At 42.0% G+C, this 16131-nt stretch overlaps 1 protein-coding gene across 3 annotated transcripts; it reads left to right on the top strand.

Annotated features, from left to right (window-relative positions):
* The first annotated feature begins 3375 nt into the window (after positions 1–3375).
* On the top strand, positions 3376–11836 carry esd (esterase D/formylglutathione hydrolase). Of its 3 annotated transcripts, none has more exons than XM_079254808.1 (10): positions 3408–3470; positions 4882–5060; positions 5199–5273; positions 5368–5456; positions 8567–8665; positions 8749–8873; positions 8952–9071; positions 10928–11026; positions 11136–11303; positions 11492–11836. In XM_079254808.1, the coding sequence occupies exons 2-10, from the start codon at positions 5044–5046 to the stop codon at positions 11570–11572; spliced, it is 873 nt and encodes a 290-aa protein (XP_079110934.1). In that variant the 5' UTR covers positions 3408–3470; positions 4882–5043; the 3' UTR covers positions 11573–11836. The 3 variants fall into 3 exon arrangements, with proteins under 3 accessions (XP_079110936.1, XP_079110934.1, XP_079110935.1); XM_079254809.1 differs by having other exon boundaries at positions 5145–5273; XM_079254810.1 differs by lacking the exon at positions 4882–5060 and having other exon boundaries at positions 3376–3470.
* Positions 11837–16131: the final 4295 nt, after the last annotated feature.

The following is a 16131-nucleotide window of genomic DNA, read 5'->3' as shown; positions in this document are numbered from 1 at the left end:
TGATTTATGCTTTCTGTTGGGATTTTTCCATTTTTCCTCCCTTGTGCCATCACGCTAAGCACACGCTGTGGGTCAGATCTGAGGTGGAGTTTGCTTCTTTACAGGTTTTTGTATCTTTTTCTCGTGTTTTCTTTATCCGTATTTTTTTTTTTTTTTTTTTGAGTCTCTACTTTCTAGCTTGTGAAACCTGCATCCTACTGGAATTATTGGAAGACTGTACAAAAAAAGGATCATTGTTTTACAAAGCAATTATATATTGATTAATCCAGTTTGCATTTAAATGACCTAATTAAAAAATGACTTGTCAGATTCAATTATTAATAAAGGAAAATGCCCAGCTGACATAGTTTTTCATTCCTTCTAAGTTTTTAATGTGTCATAAATATGCAGTTTTTTGGACGATTAATACATATTACACTGTCATCTCTGAAAAGGACTTAACTTTGATAAATCGCTCACACACACACTGTGGTACTTTTGTGCTTTTGTGTAGCAGCGTTGATGGTTTGCAGTACCGCCCTCTGCTGGCTTTTCTGCAGAATGCAGGTCAGAACCTTTTTTTTTTTTTTTTTTTTTTTTTTTTTTTGCATTGGCTTACTGTTTAAATCCAATCCAACTTTATTTTAGAGCGTTTTAAAACAACATAGTTGACTGAAGCCTTGTACACATTCCCGGGCTCAACAACGTTATACCACAGAATATTAAAAAAAACACGTTATAAAAACAATAAATTACTAATTACAGTAACACACTATATAACAATAAAAAACATTAAAAGGTGTCAACAACTCAAGCAGTGAAAAAACTTGACTCTTAAGATCAGATTTAAAAGCAGAAAAAGACCCTGCCCATCTTATTTTGTGTTTCTGTTGGGTCGACCATTTCAGATCCAAAGAAACTTTAAATGTCATTTGCTTTGTTTTTGTAGTTGTGCTGTTTAAATGAATAAACTCATAATAATAATGCTATGCTAACGCTAACAACAAGTCAACCACTGTTATTTTTCTGTGCTTTGATCTACTATTAAATAATTATTTTGTCCCTGTAAATCCAAATTCCTGCTACATTTGTATGTATATGTTGACATTAAAACTGCAACATCCTCTTCAAGAGAACCTTTTTCTTGTTTTCGAGGCCCCGAGAAGAAAATGTCGCCATCTTGTTCTCGCGGACTTGGTTAAAGACGGTTCTCAACACATCAGGCTGGGAGAATTTTATTCTTACTAGGCTTTGAAAAGTATTGTATGATTGGTCAGATGTTTGTTAGGAGTGGTTAAGATGGAAGAGCGTGAAGTACACAGTTGTCGCTTCTGCATTTTTTCTGATGCAGGTTAAACGAACTTAAGACATATAGCATGCTATGCTAGGACGATGATTTTTTTTTTTTCTATTTTCATTGAGTATCTCTAAGAAAATCAATAACCATTTATCGGTGCATTGTTTCTTTTAGAAAAAAAAAAGTGCAGATATTACAAGAATTTTTCTTTTTCCTTCTCCTTTTCGAGCATGGTGCTCTGTTTGTTTTGTTTTTGTACTGTAAAGTCTTGTTTTACATTTTGTAACCATGTGAGAAACAAAACTGTTTTAAGGAAACAGCTGATCAACACGGACCAAGTCACGTTCACCAGCCTTCCTCATCCATTTTTTTTTTTTTTTTTTTAAAAAGATTAATTTTCTAGTGATTTCACACTACTTTTGGGACAGGAAAATAACCTTTATCTTCATGTTTAGACTGGTAGGGTAACCGTATACCATACAGAAAGCCATTTTTATGGGGAAAACGGGGTTCTGTCCGGCTATCTATTCCCTGACCACCATGACGTTGATGTGATGTCATTCATTCATTATCCTAACCGCTTAGTCTGATAAAGGGTTGCAGGGAAGCTGGAGCCTATCCCAGCAGTCTTCAGGCAAAAGGCAGGGTACACCCTGGACAGCTCACCAGTCCATCGCAGGGCGATGCAACGTCAAATAAAAGCAATTCTTTCACAATTAAGTGTTTAAAAACACATTGTGTAAGAATTCCTTACCTCTAGTGGTAAAGATGGGCATGACTTTAAACGTCAAGCACAATTACACTTGTGTCTTTGTTGTTGTTTTGTTTTAGTTTTTTTATACTGAATGAGTTGTCTAGATTTTAGCCATTAGCTTGAATATTTAAATATCATCTTCTGTCAAATACAAACAGTAATCCAGGAGTAGGTGGACCTTTACTGGTGGGCATGTGAGCAGCACAGGAACTGAGACGAAGGCTTTTCAGATTAAAGTTCTGCTGCTGCCACCTGATGGACTGAGTAAACATCAACCAGTAACAGCAACAAAATCAGTCGTGTGTCAAATTTAGCTTTTAATGGAGTCCTCCAGCGCACATGGCTGCAGGCGTAACCATAATCACGTTGAGAACACAGAGTGTATATGAAGATACAGAGTGAATTTAATCTGTTTCACGGGTTGGGGTGGGCGTGGGTGGAGGTGGGGGTGGTGGACAATTTGAAACAGTCTAATTTAGGAAGCAGCTGCAGAGACAGACAGGACACAAGAACTGGTGTAGTTTATGTGTGTATTAAGTAATTTCTCATCCAAATTTTGCACAGCAGGTACATCGATGGGTGGAGATTGGAGAGGAAACAGCTGATTATTGAGAGAAATTAAGAGAATAACTTGATGGGTGATGTTTAAACAGAAAAGACATGAAAGAAAGATGGAAAGAGATAAACACAAACAGACTTTATGGGAGAAACTATATGAGGAAATAGTTACTTATTTTGTAAAGTGGAAAGTCCTTCCACTTGTAAAGTCCTGGAATGCAATTTTTTGCTGTAACATACCTGACTATAATTAAAGCTTCCTAACGGGCTGCTGCAGAAGTTGACAAAAGATTGTTGCAGAACCTTTTCATCCAAATCAGGAATCTGCAGTAATATGTATAGATGGGCATATCTGAGTGCTATGTATGCAGTATGTAAGTATATGTGGTGTGTGCTACATGTATGGGTACATGCACAGGTTATGTGGGTGTGTATGCACACGCGCATGTGTATGTATTTTTCTGTATTTGTTTGTGTACATTATGTACACAATGTGTGTGTATATATATATATATGTATGTGTATATATGTGTATATATATATATGTGTGTGTATATATATATATATATATATATATATATGTGTGTGTGTTTATATATACATATATATATATATGTATATATATGGAGAGAGAGAGAGAGAGAGAGAGAGAGAGAGAGTGTCGTTTTCTCTCCTTTTAATTTAGAACAGCAGCGACATTTAGTGTCTGAGCGCATGAAATGCGTCTCAGCGAACAAGGGGCGGCTCCTTGACGTATGTGACGTAATCACGTTGACCCTGACGTTTAGCGGACTCCGGACGTTCTGGACTGACTGCTGCAGCTGCGCGGGGAAGTTAGCGGACCAACAACTTGACAGCAGCGACCAACAAAACATTGATTTGGTAAAGTATGCTATGTAAAATAACCCTGTAGGTTATCTACTTGCTTTTTCACAAGATTCAAAGCGTTTTAACATGATGCAGACATGAGGGAATACCGGTAACATTCACAGGAGCTAACTTTACCTGCTAATCCCTGCACGCCAGATTCCATTCCCATTTTGATTATTTACGATTTCCAGCATTCCTAATGGACCTGCAAGGCCAGTCAACTTTTCCACACCTGTTATTCTCCACTTTGAAAGCTTTTTGTGCTGTTCGGCATATATAACATGTGCGTTGCTATGAGGACTTCGTCTTTAGCATGATCCCTAAGGTTATAATAATTGACCACAGTCAACGTGGGCTGTAAACTGCAGGTAGTGTAAGTCATGGTTAGTGGGTTACAGTAACATTAGTGTGACTGAGTTGGTGCAGCATATGGAAGAAAAGCTGGAGTAAACTGTTAAAAAGCAGTCACTTTTTTTTTTTTTTTTTTTTTTTTTTTTTTTTTTTTTTTAAATCTATTGTCTTGTAAAGACACAAGACTGTCAGTGCAGTTTCACAGAGATATAACCTAAAATCAGAGACCTGGTCCAGATGGGAGGTTCAACAAACCTTTTACTCAGAAACTCTGGATTAACGGACTCTGAGCTCAGTAACTTTGAGTTTTCAATTCCAGATCAGCTGCTTTGAGTTGGTTCAGTCAACTGATTATCTTATCCAGCCTTCAGAACAACACCAAAAGGTCATCATAAATCGAGTCCTGATTCCCGGATTCACAATGACAACCTCTGACAAAAAGATACTTATTTTACTGAGCTGGAGGGAGAAGGTTTTATTCAAACATGAGCCAATACACAGACGTTTTTATTAAAAAAAGGAAACTTCTGCTGCTAAGTCGAGAAAAGCATCAGGGAAGAAAACTACTGACTGAGCCCTCAGATCAAATATTTAATAAAACTGGAACACGTGGATTGAAATATTGGTGAAAAAATTATATATATTAATATAATTTAGATTCAGTCCTGCTGGGGAAAACATTTATGTAGGAAACTGAAAGTTAAGACATAAAAATCCTTTAGTAAGGTCATGTATAGGGATGCACCGATCCACTTTTTGTGACTTCTGACACCATACAGATATCTGAAATTTGAATATCTGCCAATATTTGCCGATACCAAATCTGTTTATGTGAACATTATTGTGACTATGGTTATTATTGCTGTTATAACTGTCAGATTTCATTAGGTTGTAATAAATGACCCATCCGTTCTGAAGTTACCTCACCAATACAGATATAATAACATGACAGATCTAACAATTTCAACAAGTTTTATTTGGATTTGGCACATTTTACCTAAATACAACTATAAATGTGTGGTTTTGAAACAAAGATCTGGCTTTTAGTGTAACAAAAAATATCACAATTCAGCTTCTAAATCTCAGGAGTGGCGTTGCTAAGGACAATTCTTGGCGTTACTAAGGACAGCTCGTGTCCGACAGCGACTTCTGGTGGGAGGAGACAAGTAGAAACTCGGGGTTTGTTTATGGTGAAGCTGCCAGTGAGGAGGTTTGCTTCGCGGAGTCGGTTACCATGGTAACAGACGACGGGTAAGGAGCAAGAAAAACCCAAAGTTTCCCTCAACTCAGGGTTAACATACTCCGAGTTTCAACATAACCTGTTTAATATTTAAGCTAAAGATTTCAGAGTCAGCGACGGAGAAGACAAAGATTGATGTGTTTCTGCAGATCCAACATGGCTCTCACTCAGGTGTCCTCCAACAAATGCGCCGGCGGCGTCCAGAAGGTTTTTGAACATGAAAGGTGAGTTTGTGGCCTCACATTCAGCTTGATGCCGGAGCCTTCACATCAAACATGCAGACCGAAGACAGGAATGTGTTTTGTGTCTTTTCCACAGCGCCGAGCTGAAGTGCAAGATGAAGTTTGCCATCTATCTGCCTCCCAAAGCTGAAAGTGCCAAATGTCCCGTCATGTACTGGCTGTCCGGTGAGTGTCTGCTGAAGGTTCAGCGACTTCCACAGGTTGCCTCTTAGCATGGTTTATGTTTGTTTTTTATGTATTATATTTAATCCGATCCAACCAGGTTTTCTTGTGATGATTCCTCCAACATGACTTTTCATCCTTTTTATTTGGTGTAAAAATGTGTAGCCTGTAGTTTATTTAAACAAGAGGAAAAGGTTTGCAGGTGATGAATTTTAAAAGATTTTTAACCAAGTAAAGAGACAAATGATCACTTGATTAAATGATTTATTCTCCATTTACTAAGTGGTGACAGAGTGCAGACTATTCTGCACAGAGCAGTCAAGTAGAAACATCCTTCCAGGTAAAACTAAACGCTTAAAGAAAAAGAAAAGTTTTACATGTTTATACTAGGTTGTAGCGCTCTGAGCTGATCTCCATCTGCTTTCCCTGAAACACACACAGATACATTACACACCAAACATGGAAAGAAAATGTAGAAATAATAGTAAAAAAAAAAAAAAATGTTTGGACATTAAAATGCAGTATAATGATAATAAGAATAATAATGACAATAATAAAAGTTGTAAAAGAAACACCAGGTAGAAATACTTCATGTGTATTACACAACAAACTAGAATAAAAACACAATTTATTATTTAAAAAAAAAAAAAAAAAACACAATACAGGCAGTCCTCTGGTACCCGCTTCTCGACTTGCGTTGTTTCAACTTTACAACGCTCTTTATATAAATATAAATAAAAAATTGAGCAAGTTACGAGGTTCTGTATGAGCTCGTGACGCGGGGCTCAGTATATTCATTTTATTTAACTGAAATGTCTATTTTAATTTCCTGGATTGTTTTTCCAATAAAATGATGTAAATTTAGATATTTCATTTATATGTCGTGATGAAGGGGTTATTTAGGGGGTATTTAAGGGTAAAAATCCCACTTATGTAGAATGTTGGGACCCGAACGGAACCGAGGACCGCCTGTATATGATGAGCAATATAAAAGTGAATAGAGGCGGACGGGTGGTTTTATTCCACAGATAGAAGGAAAGCGGCAGGTGGGGTGTTTATGATTCATGCTGCAACGGCTCTCAGGTAGAAACTGTCTCGCTCTGTTTGTCCTTTCTTTCCACAAGCTGCAGCGCCTGCCAGAGGCCAACAGGTCAAAATGGAGGTTGTCTTCTGCAGATCATGTAGCGTGGTACAAAAGGGATGTCCTCCACTACACATTTCATTTTTAGACTTTTATTTGTATCTGCAAAGAGCAACAAAAACGTTTTTTAATGCCAGTTGGCCACACACAACTGCTTCGCTCTTATGTGTTCTCATTCACTAAACACCGCGATCGGTTACTAAGCAACCAGGCTTGCTACTAACTAGCCATTATTAGCATGTAACTGGCTGTTAGCTGAAAAAGAAATGTTTACACAGCATAACACATCAAACCTTAATTATAAGCACACATTAAACATTTTCACCGAGCATTCACACAGTTCTAAATCTCCCTTCTCACCTGCAAAGAGCAACAAAAACACGTTTTAATGCCAGTTCGCCACACACAACTGCTTCGCGCTTGTGTGTTCTCGTTCACTGAACACCGCGAGATCTTTTTGCTGAAGAGTGCGGCGAACGCGCCCTCTGCTGGTAGAAGTTTGGCACTACATCATGCTGGATAACATTAAATTTCTGAACAACAAATCAACTTTTCTTCATCGAAAAACACTTTTCACAACCCTTTGAACATTAACTGTACTAAGTACAAAGACTTATTAATCAAATTAACATGAAAATAACTGTAATTTAAGTGTAGGGACCCTCTGATGACTGTCTGCCACAGATCACAACAACCATTAAAGTTTTTACTGATTCGTTTTGTCCGTTTTTAGAAACACGGTGAAAACTCTTTATAAACGGAAATAATCCGAATCATTTCCTGGTTTTCCTGAGCTGCGTTAGAAGCATCTCGTTTCCTCGGCGACGATGAGATGAAGCGTCTCGTTTCCTGAGCTGCGTTAGAAGCATCTCGTTTCCTCGGCGACGATGAGACGAAGCGTCTCGTTTCCTGGGCGACGATGAGATGAAGCGTCTCATTTCCTCGGCGACGATGAGATGAAGCATCTCGTTTCCTCGGCGACGATGAGATGAAGCATCTCGTTTCCTCGGCGACGATGAGATGAAGCGTCTCGTTTCCTCGGCGACGATGAGACGAAGCGTCTCGTTTCCTCGACAACGATGAGACGAAGCGTCTCGTTTCCTCGGCGACGATGAGACGAAGAGTCTCGTTTCCTCGGCGACAATGAGACGAAGAGTCTCGTTTCCTCGGCGACAATGAGACGAAGAGTCTCGTTTCCTCGGCGACAATGAGATGAAGCGTCTCGTTTCCTCGGCGACGATGAGACGAAGAGTCTCGTTTCCTCGGCGACGATGAGATGAAGCGTCTCGTTTCCTCGGCGACGATGAGATGAAGCGTCTCGTTTCCTGGGCGACGATGAGATGAAGCGTCTCGTTTCCTCGGCGACGATGAGATGAAGCGTCTCGTTTCCTGGGCGACGATGAGATGAAGCGTCTCGTTTCCTGGGCGACGATGAGATGAAGCGTCTCGTTTCCTGGGCGACGATGAGATGAAGCGTCTCGTTTCCTGGGCGACGATGAGATGAAGCGTCTCGTTTCCTGGGCACCGATGAGATGAAGCGTCTCGTTTCCTGGGCACCGATGAGATGAAGCGTCTCGTTTCCTGGGCACCGATGAGATGAAGCGTCTCGTTTCCTGGGCACCGATGAGATGAAGCGTCTCGTTTCCTGGGCACCGATGAGATGAAGCGTCTCGTTTCCTGGGCACCGATGAGATGAAGCGTCTCGTTTCCTGGGCACCGATGAGATGAAGCGTCTCGTTTCCTGGGCACCGATGAGATGAAGCGTCTCGTTTCCTGGGCACCGATGAGATGAAGCGTCTCGTTTCCTGGGCACCGATGAGATGAAGCGTCTCGTTTCCTGGGCACCGATGAGATGAAGCGTCTCGTTTCCTGGGCACCGATGAGATGAAACGTCCTGATGGTTCGTGTCAGGACTGTCTGCAGGATTCAGGAGGATGTGAGAAAAACCCGGATCTGGTTTGTTCGTCTGCAGGCCTCACGTGCACGGAGCAGAACTTCATCACCAAAGCTGGCAGCCAGCTCGCGGCAGCACAACACGGCATCATCGTCGTGGCTCCAGACACCAGCCCACGTATGACCATCTCAAAACGCTTTCTGCTTGGCGGGGGGGGGGGGGGCTCTGGTGCACTTTGACTCACTTCCTCCATCCTTCAGGTGGCTGCAACATTGAAGGTGAAGATGAGAACTGGGACTTTGGCACAGGAGCCGGTTTCTACGTTGATGCCACCCAGGACCCCTGGAAGAGCAACTACCGCATGTACTCGTACGTCACCGAGGAGGTGCGGCGGCGTTCTGTCCCCTTTCCGCCTCCAAAGCTTTTCGAGGATCTCTCTTCATGCTGTTTGTTGTTTTTTCAGCTTCCTAAACTGATCAACAGCAACTTCCCCACCGACCCAGAAAAGATGTCCGTCTGCGGCCACTCCATGGGGGGCCACGGAGCGCTCATCTGCGCCCTGAAGAACCCTGGGAAGTACAAGGTCATGCATGTTTCATGGATTGTTCTTGTTTTATTAACAGACAGAATGAACAGAAGTTAAAGTGCACAGTTAGCATTACTGCTAATTTGCATCTGTTACACACACACGCACACACACACACACACACAATACAGGAGAAGTAAACTGGTCATAGTTAATATTGTAAAAGTTAATGTGCACATTTCAAGTGCAGCACGTTACAGTGCAGAATACAGGAGAAGATGCTATGAAACAGCCGAATACCATTCAGTTCCACAGGATAAGTCTGTAAAAGTTTATTTATTTAGCAGCTTTCAAGATGAAAATCACAAAGTGCTTCACAATAAAACAGCCAGAGACTCCGCCGATGCCAGGCTGAGAGGAAGGAGTTGCACTGCTCCAACGGCTCCGTCACCAGCAGACCCTGGTCAGCAGATCTCAGAGACCTGCTGGGAACATCCAGCTGGAAAAGGTCCCTCATGTAGCCTGACCAGGATTTTAAAGTGCAGTCTGTCATTGGTGTGGAGCCAGTGTGTCTCGTTACGGGAGTGTGCTGGAGCGCCGTGCGCGCTCTCCTCTGTCATGCACACCGTCTCAGGTAAGTGTTGATCCGAATGGAACGCTCCGTTTAGGTCACAGGTGTCGAACTCCAGTCCTGGAGGGTTTTTGGTTGTCTCCGTGCTCCAACACACCTGACTGAAATGAATGAACAGGTTGACAAGAAGCTGCAGGATCCATTTCATTTGAATCAGGTGCGTTGGTGCAGGGAAACAACAGAAACCTGCCGGATACCGGCCCTCGACCAGTGGAGGTTGACACTCCTGGTCCGAAACACCACAATGTTTAATCTGGAGGGTCCACCCTGATGAACGATCCTACAGAACCGATCACATTTATCATTTCTAATACGTAAAACGTATCTACTAGGGTGGGAAAATCGAAAATCAGGATTTATTTTGCTTCACAATTTTAAAATCTTTTTTTTTTTTTTTTTAAATAGATAAAAATAATCCATTATAAAATTTTTGTCATTTTTATTGCTCTTTTTCCTTGTCGTCTTGGGCGTTATAGCAGCAGAATGATGGTCTGGCTACTGGGTTGGTTTTTCCTAATTAAAATCAAGAAAAATTAAAAGGTTTTATTCATTTAGTTTGTTTGTATTCTACAAAAATCAGCAATATTGAAGAATTGTGAGAATCGCAATTTAAATCGAATCGGCACCCAAAAAAATCTGAATCGAATCAAATCGGGACAAAAGCATGTCGTCACAGCTCTGGTATTTAAGTGAATCTAATCTATACTGCTGGTATCTAAACTGGCTGCAGGGCCGAAGTATCAGTTCGTGTCTGAATGTCTAACCTTGGACGAGCTGACTTGAACCTTGAATTTCCCCTCGGGGATAAATAAAGTATCTTTGATTTGATTTCATTTCATTGATGTACACCCACTAAAGCAGCTAAAAGCTGCTAACATTAGCATGTGCTAACTCTGAGTCGGTGTAAGCGCAGCCTGCAGTAGCATGGCTGGGTTGCAGGCCGCCATTATTCAGCTGGTTGGAAACAGTTTCCCTTCTGCCATGTCAGCAACATGGCGTCCGTTTAGTGCACGTAGAGTTTGTCGTTTCAGCGCTGAGTTTCAGCTTAAATGTCAGTGCAAGCAAACTATAGACGACTGGGAGCGTGGCACGTGTACACAACTCACAAAACAGGAGGAATGGACAACTTTAGTGTTAAATTAGCAGAAAATGTGAACATTTCTAGTTACTCAGGCATTTTCTGAAGCTCTTAGTCCGAGCTGGACTTCATCCCAGACTATTTGCTGTGGGAATCTCTCCAGATTTGGACAGAACATGTAATAATTCCTGTGTTTTCCTGCAGGCAGTGTCTGCGTTCGCCCCCATCTGTAACCCCATGCAGTGTCCCTGGGGTCAGAAAGCCTTCTCAGGGTATCTGGGCTCCGACAGGTCCACATGGGAGGTAAAACCACCGCAGACAGCCTGAGCCGTTACACGAGTCTGTAAAAATCTCAATATAAGCGTTTCTCCATCTTTGGGTCGCAAACTGTCCTTTTCTAAACGTCTTTCAGGCGTATGACGCCACCGTGTTGGCGGCGGCGTACTCCGGCCCCCAGCTGGACATCCTCATCGACCAGGGCCGCGACGACCAGTTCCTGTCGGCCAGCCAGCTGCTGCCAGACAACCTGATCGCCGTCTGCTCCGAGAAGAAGATCCCTGTCGTCTTCAGGCTGCAGCCGGTCAGTTCCTGTTGTCTTCCATCGCAACATTCACACCAGCGTTTTCCTTCCACTCGCTCAGAGTCTGCTGTGTTTCCGATGACGTGAACGAGTTTTAATTCAAATCAGAGAAGCAGACTCGGTCTACAAACACAGGAAACGGTTCGGTCTGTGATCTGTGCCTGAATTAAACCAGTTTCCTCCTGCAGGGTTACGACCACAGCTACTTCTTCATCTACTCCTTTATGGACGATCACATCAAGCACCACGCCAAGTACCTGAACGCCTAAGCCGGCTGCACCGTAACACCGGCCCACGCTGACGCCGCTGCCCTCCTGCGACCGATCTGAGCCGTATGTTCCTGCAGGTCCGTTCCAAGCCTTTGTGCCTTCAGTGTAAACATCTAACCTGAAATCTTTGTGGAAGCAGAGACTTATGGTAGTTTTTGGTGTTTCTGGTGGAAGCCACGGTGTTCTCCTGAGACCCCACATCGGTGAGTGGGTTCATTGTGTCGGTGAAAAGCCTGATGGATGTTTCCAAATAAAACCCTTCTCTGTCCATTCGAGCTGCCTGTTAGTTTTACTTTGATGCGAACGGAGACGGATGAAGATGGATGTAGTTTCAGTGTCATCAGAGGAAAAGAAAGCTTTTATGTCCGACTTCAGAGCAATGTTCAGGTCAGTTTTAATGACTCATTAGATCCTAGATCCGGTTCAGGTCTGGATAAAATCCAGTTGTCAAGGCTAAAGTCATATCTTCAGCCTCATTATAAATAGGAGATATTTTGGCCCGGTAGCGATATCTATCTCCACTCACTGCGGCGTCGCTGCATTATTGCCTGTAAAACCTTAAAATATGACTCAATTAAGCCATGAAGCGAATAATGTGTTTCCCTCCACATCCTCAGCGTGGTCCACCTCCAACAGCTGGAGAGCACCCCGCATCACAGTAATGATTCTTTTCAGATTTTCTTCAAAGAGCCAAATAAAGACTTCAGATCAGAGGTGGGCAGCTCCGGTTCTCAAGTGTTAGGAGTTTCCCTGCTGCAACACACCTGACATGCGTCAGACTGGTGCAGAGCTTCACTTTAATAGGCATACTATACTATTGTATAAAAGTATACTGTTTTTATAATTGGCATATATTATATTGAGTCATGTATGTATATGTATATATATATATATGTGTATATATATATATATATATATATATATTTTTTTTTTTTTTAAATATATTATGGAAAATATATTTTATATTGGCCCAATATATACCATATTATAATTCAATACTCATTAAATTTCTCTTTGGGGATTAATAAAGTATTTTTCATTTTCATTTCATTTCATTAAGCTTCACCAGTCTGCTAAATAGCCTTAAAGCACATAAAATAAAACATTAGAAACACCATTGCTGCTGTAATGATAATAATAATAATAATATTTATAGCTTGTAGTTCGGGAAGGGAGAAAGTCACCTTAAACTAAAGACATGGCCCCAGGAATCCCTTTTGAAAATAAACAAAGCATAAATCAGGCAGGTGAACGACTCATCAAAGACATTCCATCGCCATGCCGTCGGTTGTCATGGTGATGTGAGACATCAAAGGAAGGCATTCTCTATGTGACATCATAGCTTGCTTATTAAGGCAGACACTCTCAGACTCAACGTTTAAACCAGAAAGTCCAGTAAACCTGAACATTTCTAAACTCAGCGAGTATAAAAAATGGATCAAGCCATGAAGAACGGATGGAACAAACTCTGCATGGAAACACTGAACTGTGTGACCGAAGATCTCCACGAGTTTATGCAGTTGAGAGATAAATGGAAAGCTGAATCATGGTTTAAGTCAAACGGGGACGTTGGATTCACCAACAGGTACATCCAGGAAAAAACCAAGCTCTATTTGAAAAAGCATTTTGCTCTCAGACGAGCTTTTGCAGAACAGAGTCAACTGGACCAGGAGCGACCCGTGGAGCTGCCCAGCAGTCCCACCAAACTAGAAATGGATGCATTTATTACGCCTTTGTTCAAACCTTCAGTGGCGGTTCCTGAGCTTGTCTCTGCCGTGTTGGGTGGAGCAGGTGAGACGGAAACGTATCCTTTAAATGATCAAACCCCTCAGAGTGCTGACATTCCCGATGCTGAAAATCTGCAAACTTCAGGACATCCATTGCGGATGTCTGCTAGCAGGACAGAAGAATCTTCTGTCAAACAAACTAAAACCGTCTTTACTACCATGAAGCAAAAGTTGAAGCACTTCTTCGGAAGAAAGTCACAGGATGAATCTCAACAGTTGTCGGAACAAGATCTGGAGAGAGATTCAGAACCTGAAAACAGCAGCTTGTCACGTGAGCTCTCATGTCCTGACAGTGCTGCTTCTCCTCGCTCCAGCAAACTCCCGGAGCCTCCTTTTCAATTAGTGGAACCCTCACATGAAAACACAGATGTAAAAACTCCAACATCCATGACCAAGACGGAGGAAACATCTCAAGATGTCCACAAAGACCTTTCACAGACATCATTTACTGCTACTAAACATTCCTCCAACATATCATCTGGATCCAACTCGGGTAAAAACATCTTTAAAACCATGAAAAAAAAGATGAAGCGTTTCTTCAGAAGCAAATCAGAAGATAAATTATTATCAGAGAAAGATCTGGGACCAGATTCAGAACCTGCAGGGAGCAAGTTACCATCTGGCTCCTCCTGTTCTGATCCTGTTTCTGCTGCTGCTTCTCTTCACTCCAGCAGACACATGGAGTCTCCTTTAAATTTAGTGGAACCTTCACATGATGATCAGGTTCCTGATGAAAACACAGATCCAACCATGGAGAGACCGAACAATTACAACATCTCTAAATGTGAGAAACCAGAGACAGAAGCTCTGCAAACTCCAGTGTCTCCATTGAGGACGTCTCCAACCAGGACAGAAGAAACATCTCAAGATGATGACACACATCTTTCCAAAACTTCTCTTTCTGCTGCTGAACGTTCTCCTCATGTATCAGACGGGACAGATGAGGAATCTGAAGACAAACAAGATAAAACCTTCTTAAACACCATTAAGAAAAAGATAAAGCGTTTCTTCAGAAGAAAATCAGCAAAAAGATCTAAACAGTCATCGGAGAAAGATCTTGGACCAGATTCAGAACCTGCAGGGAGCAAGTTACCATCTGGCTCCTCCTGTTCTGATCCTGTTTCTGCTGCTGCTTCTCTTCACTCCAGCAGACACATGGAGTCTCCTTTAAATTTAGTGGAACCTTCACATGAGGATCAGGTTCCTGATGAAAACACAGATCCAAACACTGAGTATGATGACAATTACAACATCTCTAAATGTGAGAAACCAGAGACTGTAGCTCTGCAAACTCCAGTGTCTCCATTGAGGACGTCTCCAACCAGGACAGAAGAAACATCTCAAGATGATGACACACATCTTTCCAAAACTTCTCTTTCTGCTGCTGAACGTTCTCCTCATGTATCAGACAGGACAGATGAGGAATCTGAAGACAAACAACATAAAACCTTCTTAAACACCATTAAGAAAAAGATAAAGCGTTTCTTCAGAAGAAAATCAGCGAAAAAATCTAAACAGTCATCGGAGAAAGACAGCTTTATCAAATCTCGCTGTGAGACTCCAGATGTAAAAACTCCCACCTCTCTGTTGACGACATCCACAGTCAAGATGGAAGAAACACCTGGAGATGATGACGTGGATCTCTCAAACCTTTCAACGACTCTTCCTCTCCACTCCTCTTTCTGTTACTTTGGTTTGATTTCTGATGGAAACCCAGATGAAACCACTGAGAGCGTTGAATCTTTTACAACCTCTAGCTGGGACATGTCAGATACATCTTCTACCAGGACAGAAGGAACATCTCAAGATGTTGCTGAAGATCAACCTGAAACTTCTCTAACTGCTGCACATTTTTCTTACGAGCCAGATGAGACACCTGAAGACAAACAAAGCCGAAATGTCTTTCAAATCATGAAGAGAAAGGTGAAGCACTTCTTCCAAAGAAAGTTAGAGGACATAGAAGAGCAGTCTCCAGCAGAAGAGTTGGAAACCGATTCAAAACCTGAAAGCAGCGACTTGTCGCCTGGTTCCTCGCGTCCTGATCTGGTTTCTGCTGCTGCTTCGCTTCACTCCAGCAAACACACAGAGTCTCCTTCTGCTTCAGACAAACCTTCACATGATGATCAGGTACCAGATGAAAACACAGATCCAACCACTCAGACTGAAGACAACTTTATCGCATCAAGCTGTGAGACTCCAGAAGATGGAAATGTGAAAATTCCCGCCTCTCTGTTTTCAACATCCACAGCCAGGATAGACATGGACATGGATCTCTTGAAGCCCTTTTTGACTGCTGATCTGTATTCCACTTTGTGTAACGGGACAGATGACAGTGAACTGGGTCACGCTTTATCTGATTCTTTGACTTCTAATGAAAACAAAGATCAAGTCGCTGAGAGTCGTTACAATCTTACCCCAACTAGACGCGACTCTGCCAGTGCATCTGCAAATCTGGCAACTCCAAAGTCTGAAACTTCTGAAATCAGCTGTTCATCGTCTCGCTCCATGTGGTTGGAGCTGATGTTTTCCAGTTTCAGTCCAGACACAGATCCACCTACGTTTGATCATCGTATGTTTTGTGAAAACTCTGAATTAGCCGCTGAGCCTGCTGAGGAAGACCTGACCTTCACTCCTGCTTCTCCTGAAAACACCGTGATGATGGGGAAAGAAGAATCACCCGACACCAAGCCGATCCCAGTTTCTGAATTCTCATCCGAATCTGCATCCATAAAAAGCATCCTCACCTCCATCATTTCAATGTACTTTCAGGGA

This window comes from Telmatherina bonti (assembly GCF_933228915.1).
Source record: "Telmatherina bonti genome assembly, chromosome: 15".
Lineage (NCBI taxonomy): Eukaryota > Metazoa > Chordata > Actinopteri > Atheriniformes > Telmatherinidae > Telmatherina > Telmatherina bonti.
The sequence above is the reverse complement of the archived record's forward strand: the minus strand, read 5'-3'. Positions and strand labels throughout refer to the sequence as shown.